Source organism: Rhinolophus sinicus, chromosome 14 (genome assembly GCF_057876585.1).
Source record: "Rhinolophus sinicus isolate RSI-liver-muscle chromosome 14, RSI-T2T, whole genome shotgun sequence".
Lineage (NCBI taxonomy): Eukaryota > Metazoa > Chordata > Mammalia > Chiroptera > Rhinolophidae > Rhinolophus > Rhinolophus sinicus.
This window is the reverse complement of record NC_142514.1, coordinates 140905978-140927990: the sequence shown is the minus strand read 5'-3', so window position 1 is coordinate 140927990 and position 22013 is coordinate 140905978. Positions and strand designations below refer to the sequence as shown.

Below are 22013 nucleotides of genomic sequence, written 5' to 3'. Positions count from 1 at the left end.
AATCCCGGACTCCAATCCCAGCTCCTCTCTGTGGGCACAAGGTTTAACTTTCCTGAGTCTCGGTATCCTCATAGTGACAAATGGGGATACTAATAGTACCTATCTCATGGATATGCTGTGATTACATTAAGTGAGGTAATGCACATAATATGCCAGGCACATGGCAAATACTAAAAAAAAACACGTAGCTGTTATTTCTCCAGCAGGCGTCCTCAAGCATCCATTCACTCTTCCACAGGCCAAGACCGGGTCACATTTGCAGGCGCATCCTTATATTTTATGCCCTAGGCACCACTCTTGCCTCATCCTGGCCCTGCCCTTCCATCCATCCATTCACCACTTTCTGGAGTCTGCTGTGTGCCAGGCCTGCAGGGACCCAGAGGTGAACCAGACGCGGGGCCACGTCAAGTGGGTAGTAGGAGACATAGGGACACAAAATCCCAGTAGGGAATGAGCAGGGTGGGGGGCGGGGGGCAATGAGGGCAAGGGAACTGCGGGAATAGAGGGTGATAGAACCTGAAAGAAGGAGCTGAACTGCTGCAGGGGGAGAGGGCATTTCAGGCCAAGGACTGGTGGGTTCAACGGCCTGGAGGCTCAAATAAATATGTACAGAGCAGGGCCCTGTGCCCAACCTGTCTCTCTCTACTCCTCTCCTCTCCCCCATCCGTTTGCCAGTGCTTCTCTGGAGGTTTCCCAATGCTCAGCGGCAGAGGACATAAGTGGTGGGGGGAGGGGCGGCAGCACCTCCCAGGACCCAGGGAGATGGTGGACCTGAGATAGGAGGAAAGAAGTCACGTCTATCGACTCCGTGGGACTGTGGTGTGGCCTTGAGGGCCAAAGGCCGGGGCAAACTGATTCACAGACAGATGAACCCAAGTCTGACCCTCACCATGAGACCTCACACAGCACGTCTCCAATACCTTGCCCAGGGGATGTGTGGGGCACACGGGTTATCCCAAAGTTCCAAGGGCCCAGGAGGTGGTCTCTTTCACCACTACTCTTTAGATTCCCGCGGGGAAAACAGAGGCCCAGAGAGTTACAATGACTGACCAGGGCCACATGGCTGACTGTGGTGGGGCAGAGAACCAGAGCCTGAGTGAGCCTGACCCCAGTGTCAGGACTTGCTGCTCCTTTCACCAAGGGGCAGGACTGGCCCAGCTAAAACTAGCATGCTGGCAACCGGAGACTGTCTTCGTTCATTGATGGTTACTCTGCAGCGCTTATTGGATTCAGAGGGCTTGCTGACCAGGTAGACAAAGCTCAGAGATCCTTCCCCTGAATGAGGCTGCACAGGACTCAAAGGCAGGGCCACGCATCCCCAGCACCCAGCACGGCAGCTCTGCCCATGGAAGGCCCTCTGAGAATCATCCGGCCATGGCATTGCCCCACGAGACCCAGTCGGGACCCACAGGCTCACAGTTTACTCAGCAGTTCCAGGGACCATCTGGGTCAGACAGGCCTCTGCCCTGGCCGCGTCCTGCCTGGGTGGCCTTGGCTTGGGCAAAGGACTTCAGCGCTGAGTCCCAGTATCTTCATGTGTCTAACGGGGATAATTTCCCCTCAGAGTGGAACTGTGAGGATTAAATGAGACTTGTACATAAAGCCCCAGCAGCAGCTCCCCCATTCCAGCCCCAGGCCCCAGCAGCTTCCCCGACTTCTCAGCCCTACTGAGGGGAGCACCTTCCTGCTAGTCCCCAAAGGGCAGGGGATAGCGGGACAAGGAAAACAGGTTTAGAACAACAAAATGCCCTCTCTCTCCACAGAGAGAATGGACAAGGAGAGGAGAGCGGCCCTCTTACACAGGGGCCCTGCCCAAATCCCACCCCCCAACACACGCAGTCCACCCTCACACGCACAGCCAGACCCTGCCCTCCCACATCAGGCCAGGCTGAGACGCAGACACCTGCTCCAGTTCTCCTTGCAGGCCCGTTTGCTGCTGCTTGCTGGTTCTGGGCCCTCGACTCCGCCCCTCCCAAAGCCCACAGGGCCAGCACTGAAACAAGAGGATACACTTCCTGTCCTTACCAGAATGGAGACCCTCTAAGACCTTCTACCATGCCCCCCAAAATCTCCAGAGCAGTTCCAGGGCACTGACACAACGGATCAGGGAAGGCAGGGAAGTGGTGGTACAGGAGGAGAAAGGTCGCATTGGTCTGCCATCCCAGGACCTCCCTGCACTGGCTCCTTTCCTATTTTGTCTTCCAGCTTCAGCCTGGCTGTGTCCTGTCCAGGCAGCCCACTCTGTCCCCACATTCTTCAGGTTGGGCTGGGGGACTACCCCTCCCCCCGAGGACCTCCCTCCATCCGCAGGCACTGCAATGCACTAATTTGCCCACAGTGCTGTGGCCCCTTGCTCCTCCTGGCATCCCCTGGGCCTGGCACAGCTTAGTGAAGAGCCGTTGCCTGAAAGGCAGGACCAACAGGTGAGCCAACGAAGAGGCTGCGCCTGTGGGAGCTTCTCTGACTTTAAGGTGCTGCGTCCCCGTCAGTGGCCCCGGCGCTTCTGGGGAATGCAACAGGAAGAGCCACGGTGAAAACTCCTGGGCTTGTAAAAGTCTCCATGGCCACGTGAGGCTGATCACTACTTCTGCCGTCACCCTCAGAAAGTGGAGTGTAGGGGTAGGAGGTGTCAGAGACAGCTGCCGGGGAGACTCTGGGACTTCGCTGTGAGATCTTTATGAGTTCCGATAGTTAAAGGAAATTAAAATTGTAGTGAGGTACCAATTTATACTTCATAAGTTAACAAAAATATATAAAATACCCACTGCTTGTGAGGATATGGTAAAACTGGTACACGGTGAGTGACAGCAAAAATGTGTCCCACTATTCTGAAAAGCAATTAGGCAAATATTTTTAAAATCATAAAAATGCACGTGTTATCTGAATTCCTGGAACTCCAGGACCAGAAATTTATAGTCAGGAAAAAAATACAAAATAAGAAAAAAGCTCTGTTACAATATGCATGACTCTATTATTGCATTTGTAATTAGCAAGACATGTTGGAGAATAACCTGGACCACAGCAGCAGGGCCCGGCTGGGTTCACAGCGACACATCACCTGGATGATTACTGCCAGCTACAGGGGACTGTGGCCTCCCCCAGTGCAGGGGCAGGGCAGGGGCGGGGGCGGGGCTGAGCGGGCTCTGAACCCTCAGAACCCAGAAGAGGCATGGCAGGGAGCCGCTGAGGGAAATGATCGTGAATTAATAATTCTGTAGCAATATGAGAAACTTCCACAGACACAATGTTAAATGAACAAAAGGGGATACAAACTTGTACCTGTGCCATGGTCATGTATAAATTATCTATATCCTTAAATGACAGCTAGAAGGAATGAAGGAAAAGTTTTACTTAGGAACTGAGGCGCTGGGTGATTTATTTTTCATTTTTGGATTCTTGTTACTGTTGGCACAATATAGTTTATATAAGATATAGAAACTATGTATATATTTTTCTAAGTTAAGAGTATTGTCCAGAATCCCCAGGTCCTTGTTGCCTGGACATGGAAGCCTGCACTCAGCTGAGATGGGCCCTGAGGTAGTTCATGCTGATGCTGCGTTACCTTGGAAACGCTCGGTTGTGTGGTGCTGGGAGTGGGGCCTGAGGGGACTTGGGGCCCTTTTACCCTCAGGCCAGGGCACAGGCATGACAACTCTGGGCACTCAGGGCAGGGGCAGAGGGAAGCTGAGGACAAAGGTACAGGCAGGGGTACTTAAGCAGAGTCCTAGAGGATGAAGAGAAGAGCAGATGACACCCAGATGTAAGGGGGTGGCAGAGGCTCCTAGCAGAGGTGCTGGCATGAGCCTGGATACTGGAAACGGCCTAGATGGGCTGAGGGAAGGAGAGTGCTCATGCAGCTCCACGAGGTAACCTGAGTGAACAAGGATGGAGGCAGAGGAAATGGAGCTGTCCCTTGGGTATCTAAGACTGTTCATCCATTCATCCATTCAGCAAATGTGAATGTGTGCCAGTTCTGTGCCAGGCTCTGTGTTAGGGGCTTTGCAAATCCATCTACTCTCATCCTCTCAGTTATCTGGAAGGGAAGATTATGCCCATTTGTAAATGGTGGCTCAGGAAGGTGAAGTGGAGGAACCAACCTGGAACCCACTGGTGCCCAAAGTCCACCCCTCAGGCTGTTCCCCAAGAACCAGCCTGTCCTCTGTGGAGGGCCCCAGAAATCCCAGGTGGGCCAGCACCTGGCCAGGGGAGGACTGTTTCTGGGGGGTCCACACTAGGGGCTGGAGCTATTGGGGCTCGCTCTGCCTGCAGTGAGGGGAGCTAGAAGGACACAGAGAGCACATGTGGTGTGGTGGGCCCAAGGCAGGGTCTCCTTCCCCCACCTTCGGGCTCAGTATTCCCATCTGCAAAATGACCAGACAAGCCCTGAAGAGAAGGGGTTCTAAAACCAGATATCCCCAACTCTTCTCCCCAAAAGTGGGGCACCCCTGAGACTGTGGTGGGGAATGGCAGTGCTGCCACGCCTCCCTTAGACAGAGCTCCCCAAGTCTGCTTAGGCAGACCAAGCTGGGCCCTTTAGCTCTCTGTCGGGGCTAAATGACTCATCCCTGCCTGGCCTGCTTCTTCTCCTCCCCCCAAGTCTCCAGCAGCCTCCCTGGACGCCCCCACCCCCACCCCCAGGCTCCAGAGCAGCAAGCTCGCAGCCGTGAGGAATATCCTGCTGACGGCTCAGAACCTGACCTCCTGGTCTGGAGCTCCCGCCACTCTGCTCCAGCTCTGGGGGAGGCGGGGGAGCCAGACAGAGGAGGGCGAGCTGAGCAGAGAAAGAGAGTGGGTGGGCATGGGAGAAAAGGGAGGGGGTGGTGGGAGACCAGTGAGACCCGGCAGGGCCAGGGCTGACACACAGACGTCAAGAAAAAGACAAATTGGATAAACATCCCTCAGCGCAGCAGGGACGAGTAGTCTGATGCCCCCCACGCTCTCTGGTAAGTTCCAGACTGCGCCTTCCATAGCCTCCGGGGCATCAGCCCCTGGATGGACGGCCCACAGGCCTCGCACACTCTCCTGTTCACCACTGCTGTATTGTCTACTCCCCGTGCCACTCCCCTCTGCTCTGCTCCTGTGCCTGGAACCTGGGCCGGGTCTGGATGTGTCCCTCATTCCCAGCCCTGGGACTCTGCTCCGCCAGGACCTTTCTAATAGCTCCTCTTCGCCAACCCCAGGCAAGCCTCACCATCCGTGCTTGGACTACTGCAGCCACATCCTCATCTCTGGTCTCCTGGCTCCCAGGCCAGTCTGTCCCCGCAGCCAGAGAGCTTCCTGAAACCCAGAGCTGATGATGGCACTGCCCAGCTTGAGAGCCTCTGCGGCCTCTCTCTCTGCCTTTCATCAAATCCTAACTCCAAAACCTCCTCCTCACTCTGGCTCTGCCTCCACTCCTTCCTTCCCCTCAGCCCACATCCCTGCACCAGAAGTCTAGCTCCCTGAAGGACTCACCCAGACCATCTCAGCTTGCTGCCTACCTCCTTCCTGCTGGCCCCCAGAGCAGCCCCAACCATGCTGCAGGCCCTTGCCTCCCTCCCTCCGCCTGAGTTCTCATGGAGGGCTGATGCCTTCCCCACTGGTCTGCCCACTAAGCCTTGATCTGATCCATCTCCAGGTCCCGAGCAGCAGCACAGTGGCTGGCAGAGTGGGTGGGAGGCATGAGAAGAAATTTATTGAATGAATAAACAACTGGGACCAAAAAAAAAAAAAATGGAGGAAAAGGAACAAGTAGCAACATAAAAGAAGAGGTAGAAACCATCAGAGATAGAAATAGAAAACACATCCTAAGGGGAAACTCTGAGACCCACAGATAGGCCCAGAGGCCAGGCCAGGAGGCTGGACGGAGGCAGGGAACCATGGCAGAGGCAGAGCTGAGCTGAGCAGGGCGGGGCAGGAGCCACCAGAAGACAGCTGAGGAGACATAATTGGATCAGAGACAACTCTGCTGCAGTGAGGGGGTGTGACTCAGAGTAATGCCAGACACAGAAACACACACAGAGTCTCACACTCAGAGGCATAGACACACAACCTTCGGGGCTAGCATGTGTGCGCGCGTGCACACACACACACACATTCAATAAGGACACACAGGCACCCATAATCCAGTCCCACGCAGAAGGCCCACGCATATAAGTCCAAACAACCCCCATCACATTATCCTGTCATCATAACACACAACCACCATCTGGTATCTTATTTAGTTATTTGTTTGCTTCTATTTTGCTTGTCTCCCCCTCAGGATGTAAACCCATGACAGCAGGACCTCATCTGTTTGGTTTGCCACTAGATTCCTAGATATCAGACAATATTTAGCATATAGTATGTGCTCAGTAAATATGTGTTGAATGACTAAATGTTGGAGACACACAGGGAACGCCATCCCCTCTGGTTGTCAGGCCTCTGCCTTAAGAGTTATCATCTCTCTGGTACAGTCCCAGGTCCAAGGCAATCTGGAAGGGTCCAAAGACAGAGGGGAGTGTGGGAGGTGGTAGAGGAGAATCTCAGGAAACCATGGGCAGATGTGGGTTATGCCATGAAACCAAATGATGAGATTAAATGGCCCAGGCATTGCATGGCAGACCAAAGACCACTTCCCGTGAGTGTGTGTGTGCGCGCGCACGGTGTAACCCTGTCAGCATTGTTCACCTAACCCAGGACATAAGAATTCTAGAGACATCAGAGGTAGAAGCACCAGCTTTCAGGGAGCCTCGGCTAAGAGGCAGGGAGGCCACTGTTAGGCTGAAGCCCCAGGGAACTGCTCCAGCCGCCCCGTGCCACCTGCCCCAGGCTCTGTAGTGACGGATGAAAGGAGCCTGGGTTTGGCGAGTTTTGGGTCTGCTACTTTCTTCCACTGCCTGTTTCTGAAGCTCCAGGGGCTCAGAGCATCAAGGCTAGCCCAAGTGTGCCAGAGGGGGGAAAGGGAAGCACCTCAAGCCTGACACCAGGGCTGAGCAGCTTTCCTCTCACCTGTTGCTGGAGCATGCTCATTTGCACAGGTCTGGGGCAAAGGTAAGGGGTCACAGCTAAAATGGGGTTTCTATGCCTGCCTATCTGGGTAGAAACCTGGTGCCCAAGCCTGTAGCCACTGGTCCCTCAGGAATAGGCTAGAGCAGCCCAGTGAGGTCCCAGATCCCCTAAGAGTGCCAGGTGTGTGGAGCAGGGCACCACGGCCCTGGCTCCAGGTAGCCCCGCCAGGCGTGGGGACGCAGGGGAAGAAAGAAAACCCATCTGTCTCCAGGACTCCCTCCTTTCTCTCATCTCCTGAAACTTTAAAGACTCTTGGCTGGAATTTGAGCTGGGGCTCGTTAAAGTTTAAAAGCCAGAGCCTAGGGAGCTGGGCATGGAGGGCACAGAGCCAGCCTGGGGGCTGGGGGCGCTTCTAGTCCCAGAAGGACACTGACTGGAGGCACCCACTCCAGCCCCGCCCCACTCCCACTCAGGAGGTTCCTTGTCCCCAAGGCGGGCATCAAGGGGGCTGTACATCCACACTGTCTTACAGCTCAACCTGCACAGCACTCCATAGTTTGCACATTGCAAAGGGTTATGCTGTAACCACCCATCCCACCCACGATGCCTCCTAACCCTCCCTGGATGCAATCCCTTGCTCCATTCCTCGCAGCCCCTCCTTTAGCACAGGCCTCAATACCTCTGTCCAGACAATACAGCTACATCCTCCTCCTACCACCCACCTTATCTAAAACCCTCCCCGCATACCCCAGAACCTCCACGACAAGTCCTAGGGCCTTGGCCTAGCTCTCTAAACACTCCCAGCCCTCTGAGTTCCAAGCCACACACGAAACACCTACAGTTCTCATGCACTCCCTGTTTCCTGCCTCCGGGCCTTTGCACGGCTGTCCCTCTGCATGGATGGCTGCTGATGCTATCAAACTTGTACTCCTCATTCTCCACCCAATTCCAAAGGGAACACCTGAGCATTCCTCCTCTGTGAAGCCTTTTCTGGCCCCCAAGCCTGGTTCAAAGGTCCCCTCTGAGTCTGCACAGCTCCTGTGACAAGTATCTGTCCCAGCATCCAATGGGGAGCTCCTTGCATGCAGGGCTTGGGTTTGATTCCCCTCTCTGCCCCCAACCTCCAGCACAGGGCCAGGCAGAGAGTCTATCAGTGGACATCCACTGAATGAGTGAATGAAAGAATGATGTGCCCAAAACAGGCCGGGTAACACTACCAGCCACATTTGACAGACGAGGAAGCTAAAGCCCCAGCAGGGGCGGCAACCTGCCCCTGGCCACCGGGCTGGGACTCTGGACACTGTGCTTTCAATCCTACAGCCTCAGGCCAACCTGGGCACCTCCTCCAGGAAGCCTTCCCTAAAGCTTCCAGCCACTTCTGACCTTTCCCTTCTCTGAGCTCCCCACCAGAAGGTCGGGACCCTGACTACCTGGAATCATGCTCTCTGGGAACCTGTTCCCAGAAGAAAGCTCTGGAGCTACTTCCTCCAGTTGTCCCAAGTCAGAGCTAGAGCCAGCCAGGATAGGGGTCCTCAGGGCCTAAGCCTGGATTCAGGTGCCCTCTCTGATGGTACAGACTGTCAAGGCCTTGGCTACCTGCCCTTACTCTGTGTCCAGACCCCCCTACCATGGTGTAAGGCCAGGATAGCCTCTACAAACCACCTGCCAGCAATTTCCTGTAGAGATGGGGAAATGGGCCCCAGAGGGGACAGAGGCCCACCCTACACCTGAACTCACCAAGTCCAAAGTCCTGAAACCAGATTAACCCCTGCCCCTGCCACCACAGATACAAAGACTGACTCTCAAATGTGAAGTGACCCCTGAGGTCACACGGCAAGGACTGGGCTTTTGTCCAGCTGGGTCCCTTCCAGGGTGCCCTCCCACTATGATACAGCACAGGGAGACCCAAGCCATCAGGGAGGGGTAAGTTGTGAGCCACAGGGTCCTGGAGACAGAAGGGTCCAAGGGAGCAGAGAGATCTCAACCTCAGAGGTCTCAGCCTTGAACCCTCGGACCTGGGGTCTGATCCCGCTTCAGCCACATTCTGTTTGGCCTTGCACAAGTGAATTCCTGCTCTGAGTCTCAGTTTCTACATCTGTTCGATGGGGTTAATAAGATCCATGCCACAGGACAGTTGTGAAGACTCCGTGGAAAGACTCCCTGCCCCTGCCTCCACTTTCCCCAGGACCTTCTGAGTCCCATGGACTGTTAAGAGTGAGAAGAGCCCTTGAAAATCCCTGAGATGATCCCTCATTTCAACAGGGGAGAGAATGAGATGCTGAGAGGGGACAGGCCTGAGCTCTGGCTTGAAAAATTGGAACCCCTGTGGTGTGGGAGCAGGTGCATAGTGAGATAGGGCAGGGAGGGGCCACTTGAGGTTTCTCCAAAAGGGAAGGGAAAGAGCCGCAGGACAGGAAGTCAGAGAAGATAGGTCCCCACTGCCCAGCTTACTGTAGGGCAAGAGGAACCTCAGGTTCTCAGCCACTCATCCCCAAGAGACCTCCCAGTCCTGCTCCAGCCACCAAGCCCCTGAAGGGCCCTTCCTACCAGGCGCGCTCCTGCCTCTGTCATCTCCCTCTGAACATGGAATTGCCATTCCTCTCTCTACCAGGGTCTGAAACCTCTCAGGACAAGGAGCAGGTCTCCTCTGCCTCTCACATGGCTGGCCAAGCACCAGGCTCGGCAAACAGCCGCACTGGAGAATCTGAGCACAGAAGCATCCAGGGCAGGGCTGGGCATGGGCACGCCACGGCACCTCCTGCTTTCTGTCTCCTGTTCTTCATTCTGCTCCCACGGGCCCCAGCACAGGCGTGGAGTTCAGAGGCTCTTGGAGCCCAGGGAGCCCCATGGTTCACATGGAGAAACAGCTCAGAGGGGAGGGACATGCCCACAGTCACACACACACAAGAGAATGCCACAGCCAGGAAGACCCCAGCCTCCTGCCCTGCTGGCCCTGCCTCAATGCCTGACAGACCCACTGCGTTCCCATTTCTCATACCACTCCAGGAGCCACAGGGAAGCCTAACCTGGGCACTGAGAGACCTGGGTTCAAGTTCCAAGCTGCCTTAGACCCAGGATGCACGTTCAGCATCTGCTTCTGTCTGGGACAGGGCCTGACCTCTCAGGAGATGTCTGAGACGTCTGAGAGACGTCTGTCTCTCCAGTGCCCAGAGCACAGTGCAGGCCTGGGTCCAGGCCAGGCTGGAGGCCAGGATGGAGGGAAAGGATGGAGGTGGCCTCCAGCAGTCCCTTCCCTTTGTCCTGGTGCCATATACTGGGCCCAGAGCCACAGTGGCTTCCAGGGACCTCTGGACACAGGGACAGGAGAAGATAAGTCTGGGGGGAGGGAGATGAGGCGGAGAAAATCAATCGGGTAGACAGGTGGATCCATCCCCCACCCTGGGATCACGAGCACAGGGCATGTCCAGGGGGCAACTGGCTTTCACAGCCCAGGGGGGAGGCCCAGGGCAGGATGGTGCAAGAGGGGGCAGGGAGCCGGAGCTCAACAAACACTGGGATTGAGTCCCAGCCTCTAGGAGTGACCCAATCATCTCTGGGACTCTGGCTTCAGACCTGTTGTGTGGCCTTGGCAAGCCACACCCCTTTCTGGGCCTCAGCTTTCTCATTTATCAAAGGAAAATTTGATGATGAGAACACTGCGTCCTTCAAAGAGTTATCGATGGGGTCAGATGCCATAATGTTGACTAAGATGTGAGCCAAAGCTTTGCTGGGACTTGTCTGTGTGACCCTGGACTGGCCCCTGTCCTTCTCTGGTTCTCAGTGTCCTCACTTGCACCCCAGTGAGGAGGGAGTATGAAACAGGGATTGGAAAGAGCCTTTGGCACCTCCAACTTCTGCTCAGTCTGAGAGGGAAGGAGGGTTGGGGTACTGCCTGCCGGGGAGGATATGTGCCCTAACCACAAGCCCATAATACCCCAACTTTTTCAAGTCCTCTCTACTCCCAAGGACGGCCACCAGACAAGTCTGATCTGGCAACAAGGGGTCTGTGATGGCGGTCGGGCCCCCAGGCCCACCAACTCCAGTCCTGGGCTGGGTTTATTCATTAACCAAGCCAGGTGGAGGAGGCAGCTCCTCCCTGTTGACACAGAGGGTGGGAGCACTGCACTCAGTTCAGATCTTCCCCTTCCCTCCCGCTGGAGAACCAGCTCAGTAGGGAAACTACATTTCCCCAGCCCACTGTGCAGCACTCGCCTTACACCTTTCCCACATCCCAGTCACACAACAACCTTGGGCGCCTTCCATTCAATTTGTTCCTCCCTTCTTTCCTTCCATCCTTCATTCAGCCAACATCCCTGTTCTGTCTGTGTTGGGTGCTGGGGACACAAACTGGCATAGGACCTATCCCCTGCCCTCAGAAAGCACCAAGCTGGCACATACCAGCTGCCCTCCCCTTTCCTGCTCTTCAGGCTCAGGCACAGGTCAGGCCCCCAGTGAAGTCACCAGCCCAGGGTCCTCAGGTCTGGGCAGAGAGTCCTAGAGGGAGAGACATACATGGAAACCCAAAAAGAAAGACAGTCAGATAGCCAGGATGCCGAGAGAGTCATAGAGGGGAGAAGGGAAGGCCACATGGGAACAGATAGACAAAGCTGTAAATAACAAAGACAAAGGGAGGCAGAAAGGCACAGGGTCAGAGACGGAAGGTCACACATTTCCGGCCCTGCTTTGAGGCCAAGAAGCCTGAGCTAAGTCTGAGAGCAGGTCCAAATCAGGAGGGGCTAGAATGGTGGGGAGGCAGGAGGCCCTCTTGGGTCTAGTGCCCTGACCTCCCATCCTTTGCAACAAGGATACACACCTTCCCAGTTCTAGAAGGACAGCAGAAAGGGGAAGGCAAGGAAGAAGGAAGGGGGGTGAAGGACACAGCCTACTGCCAGGAGCCCACTAAGGGGAGACATGCCCCCCTTGAAACTTGGCACTTACACTGCCAGATGTGTTGGGGGCAGCTACTGAGTCCTCTAAACCAGTCTTTACCAGCCTCTGTCCCATATAGGCCCCAAAGGGCTCAGGGGTCCCACCCTACGCCTGCTCTGATGTGGCAAAGAGGGAAATCATGGGGCTGTGAGAAGTGGGGTTGATGGCTGTGAGGGGCTGACGTGCCTCCTTTCGTCTCCCTTGACCCCCCCTCCCCCAGCCCACCTCCAGCCTGGCCCTCTGTAAGTCAGGGACATCTAAGCCCTGTCTTCAATATCTGCGAGGCACAATCCTGAGTCCCTGCAGGATATTCAGGGAGCAGCCTGGGAGGGAAAGAAGGGGGATGAGCAGGGCACCAGGCAGGAAGGAATCAAGTGCGCAGAGAGTTGGGAAAGAGACCTAGCTCAGGCTGAGAGAACCAGGAATTAAGAAGAGAAGGGCTCGGTCTCCCCCCTGGGGACCAAGTGAACCGCTGCGGGGCAGAGGGGTCCCTGAGGGGGTCCCTAAGGGATGCCACTTCCTAGATGGGCCAGGCAGCAGTCCATCTCCCTGGAGCAGGCAGGGCATGCAGAAGCCCAGGTTCTGCCTAGGTGAGCTAGAGTCACACCCCCCTCTCCAGGCCTCCGTTGGCCCATCTGTGTGATGGGGGCTGGAAGAGCAAACGGTGTCTCCTCCGGGTTCCTGGCAGGAGACTCTGCGCTGCGCAACCAAGTGTCTGTGGCCCCGCAGGAGGACCAGGAGACCCAGGTCAGAGGCAGTGAGGCTGCACACTGGTCAGAGCAACCCTACCTTGATCTTGTGCAGGGTCCGGTCCATCTGCATAGCCTGTACCCACACAGACACGCCGGCCTTGCTGTAGGTCAGGTTCCAGCCCGCCTCGGCCTCACACTCCGACCGGAAGCTGCGGAAGTCCTGGTCGTCGGGCACCTGGACACTGTCGCGGCCCAGGACTGGCCGAGGCCCTTGGGGTTCTGTTGAGGCAGCTGGCTTCTCCATGGGGAAGCCCACGGCCCTGGTCCTAGTCCGGCTCTCCTGGGTCCTCCGCAGAGGCTCAGACAACGTCGACGCGGCTGCAGATGCTGACGCCACCTTCCTGGGACCTGCAAGACCGGTTTGGGTACCGGAGTCAGTGCACTGGGGGCGCGGGTGGGGCTGTCCGGGGTCCTGGGCGGGTGGAGAGTTCGGCATAGGCAGGGCTGGCCCCTGGTGAGGGCGGACCCGCATAGGGCAGTCACGGGGGCCATCCCCCAGGAGCGACCCCAGACCTCCCTGGGGCTGGAGTGGGGGCTGCTTTTCGGGTGCGGGGGGCCCTCGAGAGTCTGTCGGGACCCAGGGGAGTCCGGGACCCGAGGTGACGGACGGTCGGGCGGTGACGGCGCAGTTCTGACCCAGGCTCAACTCACACCGGCTGCGGTGCGGGCGCGAGAAGCGCGCGGGGCAGGGTGGCGGCGGGGTGGGCGCCCGCCCGGCCGCCCGCTCACCTGTGCCCGCTGCTCCGCGGGGCCGCCGGGGCCGGGGTGCGAGCGCCGCCGCCGCCGCGCTGCCGCTGCCCTGGCGACCGGGGCCGCGCGGGGCCTCTGGGGGAGGAGCAGTGGGTCCCGCCGCCCGGCCCGCCCCTTGCCCCCTGCCCCGCGCGCCCCCTCCCTCCCTCCGGGCTAAGCTCGGGGGCACGCTCGCCTGGGTTTGGTATTTTCCAGGCTGCGGAGGTACAGCGGACTGAGCTCGAGCCCCGCCCCGCCCCGCAGGGTCCTAGCGCCCGCCCCGCCCGACCTGGGAGGGGACCTGGCCCGGGAGGGACCCGTTCTCAGGCAGGGGCTAGGGACGGGGCGGGGTGGGGCCACGATAGAGTGAGCTCTGAGAAGAGGGGCGAGGCGGTGCTAGAAGAGGGATTCTGGAAGTTAATTGTGAGCCCCTTCTCTCTGCCTCCTTCCCATAGTCACAGGTACACACCTTTGCAGCAAAATCCTTAACTTTACACACAGGCACGTAGACCCCAGAACAACCTAAAGCCCCAAAGATGGGCACACACACCCCACCACAATCGAGAGCAACTCAGAGATGCCTACAGCTTGCATCCCCCACTAACCACTAGCCTCAAGTTTCACAGGCTGGCCAAACGTTGGCACAACCTCCAGTCCCAGCTGGGAGTTTTAACAAGGCTCCCCTCCAGCCTGAGACCCTGGCCCTGTCCACCAGCACCCCTCGTGGGCACCCATGCCAGTGTCCACACACCTCCCATGGACTAGCTAGGTTCTCAAAAGCATCTGGCTCCAGAGCACTGGGGCTTCTCTGTCCCCTCCTAGGCAGAGCTGTCCTTGCTCCACAGCCATGGGGAGATAAGTCCACCAGCACTCCAGCCACCCCTTCCAGCCTGAGGCGGTCACCTGCCCCTGGGTCCTAGTGCCAGCTCTGCCTGAAGCTGCTCTGTGTGAACTGAGACCAAGAGTTCAACTTCTTTGAGGCCAGGCCAGTATGAGTGTGGTACAAGGCCCAAGGCTGAACATTCCCTGACCCCAGTGACTGGCCCTAGCCCAGAAACTGGGAGGGCGGGCCCATGGTGAGCTCCCCTAGATGGGCAGCTAACAGGGACCACCAAGTACCCACCACTTGCCCAGTGTCACACAGTGAGTACATGGGCATCCTGTCCACAACCCAGGTCTCAGCTTCCTGCCATCTGCGGGGTCCTCTCTCTGCTCTGGCTGCCTTAGTTCCCATCTTAGAATGAGGGGATCCAAATGTATAACCTCCTAGCCTCACCATCTTAGAGCTCTGGGATGGAACAGCTTCTCCTACAGCTGCTAAAGAAAAATGAGGAGTTGTCATCATGGATTCACAAATAGAGGTGTTTCTTCCTGAAGTACTTAGGGCTTTTAGATGTTTTAAAAGTGGTGTGGGTGAGCAGGTGTGTGATGGCACGTGACCCCAAGGGGCATTCTGCAAAGTAAATCCTATAAAATGAGTTGCAGGTCCCCATGAGAACTGAGATCTGCAGTGTGTGGGGGCATAATCAGATAACCACACCACCCTCTCCTAAACCACATTCTTTAAGTGTTTGGGGGGGTGGGGGGGTGGGGAGGCTGGCTTGGGGCTAAGGAGGCTGAGGCGTTGTCTCTCACTGTGGACCTCCTCTGCCTGCAGCCCAACTCTAGGCAGGTAACTGCCTCCTGGCCTCAATGTTTTGTGTAATAGGCTCATATCCACGCTGATGGGAGACCCAAAGAGAGGTACACAGAGCCTGCTTTGTGAACCATAGCCTCTGGGATCTGCCATGAGGAAAAGAGATGGAAGCACTGGCCTGTCCTTCTCAGGCCCCGATAACACACATTTCAGCTGACAGCAGGCTCCAGGGTAGTAAACCTCTCATGCCTGTCACCCAGTCCACCGTGAAAGAGATAAGGCTGGGGTGACAGCAGGAGGTGGCAATGAAGGCAGAATGACAGAAGGATTTCCCCACCCAGTCTCAAGGAGACACTTAGGGTGGTACAGATGGCAGAAACCAAATTATCACTCAAATCCAAACATAGATTAACCAAGAATGAATCTTTTGGTTCTTGGGTCAGAAATGGTGGGTGACCTGGTATCCCTGGGTTCAGATGGCCATGCTCTGGACTCAATCCTGGGTCCTGGGTTCAGGCCAGGCTAACTGGCTAGTGGGTGGGCAGAGGGGCATCACTCCCCATCCTACTCATCATTAATTTGCTCTTGCAAGCCCCCCCTCCCCCAGGAATCTAGGTATATCTGGCTCAGGGGTTCAGTCTTGCAAACATGCCAGGATCAAAACAGATTCATGCCCTGTCTCAAACACCCTGAGCAGCAGAGAGAATGGTCCAGTCTGCTCTAGAGCAGAAGAGTGAGCTCAGGAGGGCTGGGACAGTGGTCCTGGGGGAGGAGTCTGGAAAAGAGTCCTGGGACTCTGCTACCCCTGCTTCCTACAATCTGGCAGTGCAACTGACTTGAGGACCTGGGTTCAAATCCTGGCTACACCATTTCCCATCTGTGTGATCAAGGGCAGGTGACATGTCCTCTCTGAGCCTTTAGAATAATACCTACTCTCTGAGAATTATTGTAACGAAAAGAGTTGTATGTGTGTCAGTTTCACTCCCAAATAAGTAACCCAAAATATAACGGGGGGGAGGGGAGGAGGGAGGAATAAATTGTCCAAAAATGGCATGTTTTCAACAGGTTGTGTAAAGGTAACAACATCTCAATATGACGGTTGTTAAGATTCTTGTGAGAGATTAAACAGCAGAAAAGGTTGGCAAAGTGTGATCCTTCTCTGTCCCCTGCAGCCCCCTGCCCAGCCACAGGGCCCCTCCACAGGAGGTGGATCGAGCTGCCTCTCTGAGCCCCCAGAGCAGGGCCCAGGTCTGGCTCCTGTCTGGGTCCCAGCCCCATAATGGGCATCACTGAGACGGAGTCAGAGTGGGTATGGAAGGTGGGAGTGTGTTTTAGAAGATGCTTAGCAAACTGAGAGGTGGCAGGGGAATGTGAGGAATCGTTGCCCAGGGTGCTGAGCCAGCATCGGGTCTCACACACGTTACCTGCACAGAGCGCAGCTGAGGCCGCAGGAGGCACGGGAGGCCCTGAATCACACAGCAAGTCAGAGCCATATGGGGACCTCTTGTACCTCAGGACAGTGACTCCTAGGATAGGGCTGGGGGGTTTGGACAGATTCACACCAGACTATGCTCACTGCCCCCTGAAAGCCACTGGAGCAGGAGGCAGGGCCCCAGCCTGGAGCCACCCACGTCCCAGTTCCTAGCACTCCCCTCAGCTTCCTCCACTGGGTCCCCATCAGAACTAAAGACCCCCAGACTACTGCCATCTGGCCCCAGCCCCTCACTGTACAGATATACAAAGGCCCAGCCAGCAGGAACAAAGCAGAGATAAGAACCGAGGTCTCCCGGCTCTTAACCCAAGGCTCTGTTCCTGCTTTCCATGACATGACACCCCTTTCACTACCCTGGGGGTGATGTTAGGGCAGCCACCACCCTCTCTCTGCCTCAAGATTCAGCCTCAACTCAGGGACCCCACCCTGCCCAGTGTCCCAAGTCTTGACTTGCTCCTGGGTACCCCCTGCTACTCACCATCTAGTCAGTCAGATGAATGGCTGCCTCGATCTCCCCTTTGGGAGATGAGAAGCCCCACCCAACTCCTTCTCCCACCAGCCCCTCCTCAGGGGTAACTGGGACTGCCAGTTTGGGTGGAGAAAATTTCCAGGTTGCTATGGCAATGAGTCAGTATCCTAGGGGCACTGTTCTAGAAGATTGGGCAGTGACCTGTGTGATGTCACCAGGAAGTACCAAGTAGAGAAGTGGTTCCAGAGGCCCCTCTGAAAGGCCCAGGGTAAGCACTCTGAGGGCCCCCAGGGCTGGCTCGGCCTTGAGAAGGACATGTCCTTTATCATCCGGATCCAGTCCCTCAGCTGGATCTAAGTGTTTGCCCAGGGTGGGTCTCCAACCCAGCTGGGCCTCCCTGAGCAAACTGCCTGCCTTTAGGGAGCTGCTAGAGCTGAGGGAGTCACAGAGAGTCACACAGTTACCAACACCCTTGCTCCTCCGGGTGACATTGTCACAGCCACACACCATCGCACTGATTGTCCTGTCATAGTCCCACACAGCCATTCACCATCTCAGTCTCCTGTGTGGCCAGCCTGACCAAGGTACACATACTTGGGCATGCCAGGTCATCCAGAGCACTGAAATAGAGCCACCAGATAAAACACAGGACGCCTAGTGAAATTTGATTTTCAGATAAGCAAAGAATCATCTTTAGTTTAAGTATGTCCCAAGTATATTTTTTGAGCATTTGAGATCTTGCTCCCTGGCATATGTTGTCAGTTTGGCTCAAATAAACTCTTATCAACTTTTTCTGTGTGAGCGCGCGCGCATGGCGGGTTGGGGGGGTGAGTGTCCATCTGGGCCTGGGGTCCTCCTAAAGGGGGAGTCTCCATGGTTTTGCTCTGGGCCCTGCCTACCGGCCCTGCACCTTCTAGGACTGTTTTCCGGTCAAATGGTGATACTCAAGATGCCTTCCCACCAGGCAGAGGCAGGTGACACTACTATGTAAATTGTGAAGTCTTACACAGTGGTGGTGGTGGGGCTGTCATTAGGCCCCTCCCTCCCCCAAGCCTGGGGCACCCTGGGCAGCAGGACCCTGCAGACCCAGAGGGCAGCTCCCCGGGCTGTAGGTGCAGGGACTGCAGGACGGGGAGGCAAGGATGGGGCAGATGTGGTGAAATCCCTGCTCAGCAGTGTAGCATAATGGCTAAGAGCTTGGGCCAGGAGCCAGGCTGTCTGGTTGAGAACCTCTGACTGTGTGATCTAGAAAAAGTTGCTGAACCTCTTTGTGCCTCAGTTTTCCCATGTCTAAAATGGGTAGACTAGTAGGATTTATATCAACACACTAGGGATGAAGCGAGTTCCGGTAGGTGGGCTGCTCAGTACTGCTCTTGGCACGCAGTGAACGCTCAGTAAATCCCCTCAGCTGCTATCAGCTCTTGTCTCCTGAGTCCCCTTCCCCCCAGGTCTAGCATCTGTTCCCAAGTCACGGCCTCTTTCCTGGGTCTTTGTTCCTTGACCTGGAGGCAGCACCTTCTTCTTCTGATCTGGAGGGAGAAAAAAAAACAACAACAGCCTGGGTTCACCTGGAGCCTGGAGGTTGAGCATAAAGCAGACGGGGGCCCTAGGAAATCTTGTCTCCCTCCCTTACCCCCAATTCCAAACAACTACCCAAAGCCTAGATGAGTCCCCTTTGGGAGGCCTTCATTCAATGGCTCCTTGCATCCTCAGAGCCCCTTCTTCAGTGTCTGACAACTGGATGCTAGGAGACAGTAGGACACAGGGAGCTTGGCCATGCCCAGGAAGTGAGCAGGACAGTACCGCGATGTCCACATCCAGGGGCTGTTTGGGGACGGCTGGCTAGAGGCTCTGAGAATGAGGCTGAAGGCTCTGCCCTGAGTCGGGGTTTATTCTGGGGTCAAAATCCAGACCTGGAATAGGTCTAGGACAGGCTCAGCTCCCATGGGGCATTTCCATCAGAAAACTCAGAGCTGGCGTGTTAAGAATACGCAGATTATGACCCGCTGAATGAGGGGGCACAAACCACCTACAGCTTGCATCTGAGCTCCCATTTTGGAGAAGTGAAAACCGTTTGATTGAAGATGCAACTTCAATACACTAACACATAGGAAGTAGTCACAAGATTTGTTACTTACAGATCCCAGAAGTGAGGGGGTACAGTGAGCCTGGGGAAAGGCAGTCCTCTGTCCCAGGTCACGAGGGAGCAGGAGATAGAGAGCAGGGTAGCAAGCACTCATCACTTATAAGGTGATTGGGGCAGACGCACTAATTTTTTCAAGGGCTCAACTCTGAGTAGGCAGCAACTTAAAATGACTTTTTCTTTAATCACAAGGCAGGGCTGTGTGCACGACTCCTGCCAACCACTGCCCCCTGCCCTGGGGCCCTGGGTAACCGGCATCTCCACAGTGCTCCCCCGGGGGAGGCTGCCTCCTGCAGCACCTTCTAAATTTAGGGCTTGGGCTCTGTGACTCATTCCTGAATCTGCTTTGCTCTCTTCCTCCAGGAGTGTGCTCCCACGGTATTTTTATCCTCTGCTGCCTTGGGCTGATTAATAAGGCCCTAGAACCCTGCAGCAGCCACTACACCAAGGAGAGTTCCCCAGTTCACCTGCCCCAGATCAGCTCCGGGCTGGTCTCTGACCAGGTCCTGTACTCTGCCTCCCCTCACCTCTCAACACACCCACCTCCACCTCGCCACTCCCCAACCAGAACCCACCCAGGTGACAACAATGGGGACTGGCTCTGAACAGACTGCGGTGGCAGTGGGGAAGGAGAGATGGAGCCAAGTCCTACCCCCTCCAAATCAGATAGAGCTTTACTGGGGGACTCTTGGTGAGTTCTTGGCCTCTCTGGTCTTCTCCTTCCTCCTCTATAAATAAGGGGTCTGTACCACACCACCATTACAGAGGCTTGGACCATGGTTGAAATTACCACTGGGCCAGACCTCCACCTTCAAACAGGATGGGCTGGGGTAAGATAACTGATGTCAGGTCCTGTCTCCCACCTAGGCTCCTCCCTAACCATCCCTCCCCGCCCCGATCTTGCTCAATTCAGGGGACACACAAGCCAAACCCCTGCCAGCAGCCTTTTTTGGACTTCTGCCCTTCAGGGAGGAAGGGTGTGCATGACTCCACACCCTGAAGGGGCTAGAAAGAGTCCAAGGTCTGGTCCTGGTCCGACTATAATGTACAGCTTAACTCTGGAGCTCAGGTTGTGAGAAAGGGAATCAATCACGTTGCATGTGAAGTGTAGACATTTGAGGTGGCTGTTCCCTGCCAGGTTCCCAGTGCCAGAGGAAGAAATGGGGATATAGGTTTCCCCCCTGACTTCCAGAAACATAGGCTCCCAGGGCATGGAGTAGATGAGCAGACCTGGGGCTGTGGCATCTCTGCCCCTGCTTGGAGTTCCCTGTCTGCAGCCAGCCTCAACCTATGCTACCCAGTAACAACAGTGGCGAATGTTTACTGAGCTTGTACCATGTGTCTGGTGCTATTCTATGCACTTAACAGGTCTGAACTCATTTAATTCATAGTTATGCTTCGAGACAGCCCCTCACATACTTTACAGACAATTTGATGCTCAGAGAGGGTAGTGACTCACCCAGGGTCACAGTGTTAAGTCACTGGGAAGGCTGTTTAAAAGCCAGGTCTGACTGAAATCCTGGCTTCTGTTTGCTAACCCAAGGTAGCTCTTCTCCGAGTACACATTAGAGACTCAATAAATGTTTGATGAAGATGTTTGATCACTGCCTTGTCATGGAAAGATCCTTAGCCTAGTTCAGTTCTACCCTAACTTCTGTGTGTCCTTAAGAGAGTCCTTTCCTCCTTTAGCCTCAGTTTCCCCCACTGAAAATAGAGGTGATAAGTGAAGACCCAGAGAATTAGATACTTGGAAGTGGGGAGGCTCTTGGATTTCTATTTCTACAAACATTTGCCTTTCATGACTTGCCTGAGGAGCCCTCATCTGCAACCAAATGTCAGGGGCTCCCGAACCCTCCCCCCAGTACCTCTAAGAGCACTCCAGAGAGAAACACCTGAGTATAGCCCAGCTCCACCACTACAGGGACAGAGAAAAGTTCACTTCTCTGGTGGGCAGCTGGTGTGCCCATGGTGCCACCTGGCTGCTCCACCTGACTAGGAGAGTGGCTCCTACACCATCAGCTCAAAGTGCACTACTTCCTCTCCTCATCACCCAAGCCAGCCCAGGTATCACCTCTAGCTGCTGCCGGCCCCAACTGGAGTCACCTGAGTACCCAATTCTTCACACGTTCAGACACAGAACCCAATGCCCTCCTACCCCTTTCGGTTCAGGGTGTGTCCTGTTTGCACCATGTTAGCACTACCCCCCATTTATCCCATCTAGGCTCCTTCTCTTACCTGGGCTGCTGTCCTGAGACGCAGGGTCTGCACAGCTCCAGCAACACTGTTCTCTTCCTCCGGGATTCTCCAGGTCTTCCTCAGCTTCCTGCCTCTGGTGGTCATCTCAACAGAGCAGGGCCCTCCTCCATCAGGCCCAGGCTGGGGAGAAGGACTGGGAATAGGGACTCCTCCAGACCCTCAGAGTCGTCTGTGTCTCTAAGCCTGTATCCAACAAAGACACTAATCCTTGGGGTGCAGGGAAGGGCTCCAGGGCCAAAGGCAGGAGGGCTGGGCTTTATTTAGCCCTTGCTCACAGACTGCTGAGACCTGGGGCAGGCTCCTGCCCCTTTCTGGGCCCTCAGTTTTGCAATTTGTAGAATGAGGAAATGGGCCCGTCAATCTGCAATCACCTGACCATACTGCCACCATAGACCGCTTGGGAATTTAGTTTCACTCCTGCATCTCATTTAGTCCTCCCAACAATCTACTTACAAATGAGAAGGCTTAGATCCCCCAGGGACCAGAATTACTCAAGGTCACATAGCAAGTCAGAGGGGCTAGAACCATCTCTGATCCTTCACACACTATGATACTAGGACTCTGGCTGCGTGACTTTCTCTGAGCCATTGCCCCATATGTGAGGATCAAATTAAGAGAGGCAATGAAGGGAGCTATGA

At 55.6% G+C, this 22013-nt stretch overlaps 1 protein-coding gene across 4 annotated transcripts in view; it reads right to left on the bottom strand.

Moving 5' to 3' along the window:
* STARD10 (StAR related lipid transfer domain containing 10) overlaps window positions 1-22013 on the bottom strand; it is a 48361-nt gene that overhangs the window by 8633 nt on the left and 17715 nt on the right. The window contains exons 1-2 of one of the 4 annotated variants that reach the window (XM_074335816.2): window positions 21355-22003; window positions 12688-12998 (exon numbers count right to left, since the gene is read on the bottom strand). In XM_074335816.2, the coding sequence (XP_074191917.1) occupies window positions 12688-12894 (207 nt within the window). In that variant the 5' untranslated portion in view covers window positions 12895-12998; window positions 21355-22003. Of the gene's footprint in view, window positions 1-12687; window positions 12999-13301; window positions 13569-21354; window positions 22004-22013 lie in introns of those variants that run through there. The other 3 variants (XM_074335815.2, XM_074335814.2, XM_074335817.2) reach the window with 3 other exon arrangements.